The following is a 1,240-nucleotide window of genomic DNA, read 5'->3' on the forward strand; positions in this document are numbered from 1 at the left end:
TATAGCATTCTCGAACTTGCAGTACATAAAACTCTACTGACCTTGCATCAAGTCAGCTAAAATGTTATCGTTAACCTCGCTGCTCGTACTTGTCTTGGTATCAGCAGAATCTGTCTTAAATTTGACAGTAGTTGTTGTCCCCCCATTTTCAACCGATTTTTTCAAGGGGTTTCCATCTTCGTGATTTATCGGGTTGTTGTGTTCAACCACTATGTCTAACCTTCTGTCACCGCCTTTCTTCAGAATTTGTACTGTGTCTGTAGCAGACCTCTGACTTGCAGTAAGCGGGGATTCTAGCTTTCCTTCCGACTTATTAATGCTAGTACTGCGTAATCGTCGCTTCATATTTGCGATGTTACAACAAGCTGAGAATACATCTCCTCTTACGGTAGACACTGTATTTACTGTAGTATATACTTTACCCCCTGTCGAGCTTGCCCCCCTATACGTTGAATATCTTTCTCTCGAGAAAAAGGTTAGAAAGAGTACACACTGTAGTAGAGCCTGGGCGGTGAGGCTTGGCCGGTTGGGTTTTTAAATCTCCGAAACCCCTTATTAATATATACAGCCAATGAAATCATTCTGTTAGGATATACAGCTAATGAAATCATTCTGTAAAGATATACAGCCAATTAAATCATTCAATTTCGTCCGGTTTTTTATTCCTTCTTTACACTTCTTCTCAAACCCAGCCCGTTTGGCGTTGTTATTGTTGTTAGTGAATGATATTGTGGGATATATGTATGAGTCTGATTGCCATTTTCTCTCTACATAGCATTCATCACATCTTTTCACGTAGACACATCGCCTTCAGATTCAACAACCATTACGTCTTTCTTCACAATGCTCGGTGCTTTGAAGTGACTCGCCAGCACCACAACACGCACGCGAACCCTATTATTGGCACCTGCGTATACAGTCAGGTCGGTATATTTAGTACATCAACCAATTGGCCCCAGGCCTGCGCTGCCGATGATTGCGAGGTATGTAACTTTATAAACCCTTAAAAATTCGATGCTACATTTCCATCTGTTAGAGTTGATAGAGTTACGCCTGACTGCAACAAGTTTCTGTGTACGTTTTCTCTGAAACAAGTCTTGACTACATTATTGGTAATTTATATACTCAGTAATATTCGTACTTGAAATCATACTTTGCGGTGCTATGTTTCGAATGTGGTTTCTTATACACCTCTTGAACATACATAAACACTAATATTTTCATATGCATCAGCTCAAAT

At 40.1% G+C, this 1,240-nt stretch overlaps 1 protein-coding gene across 1 annotated transcript; it reads right to left on the reverse strand.

Annotated features, from left to right (window-relative positions):
• Positions 1 to 33: 33 nt before the first annotated feature.
• SARC_16566 (hypothetical protein) lies at positions 34 to 339 on the reverse strand (the record flags this gene model as incomplete). Its single annotated transcript, XM_014289329.1, has 1 exon — positions 34 to 339. A coding segment is annotated over one exon (306 nt), but the record flags the coding sequence as incomplete, so codon positions are not given.
• Positions 340 to 1,240: the final 901 nt, after the last annotated feature.

This window comes from Sphaeroforma arctica (assembly GCF_001186125.1).
Source record: "Sphaeroforma arctica JP610 unplaced genomic scaffold supercont1.8391, whole genome shotgun sequence".
Taxonomy (NCBI): Eukaryota; class Ichthyosporea; order Ichthyophonida; genus Sphaeroforma; species Sphaeroforma arctica.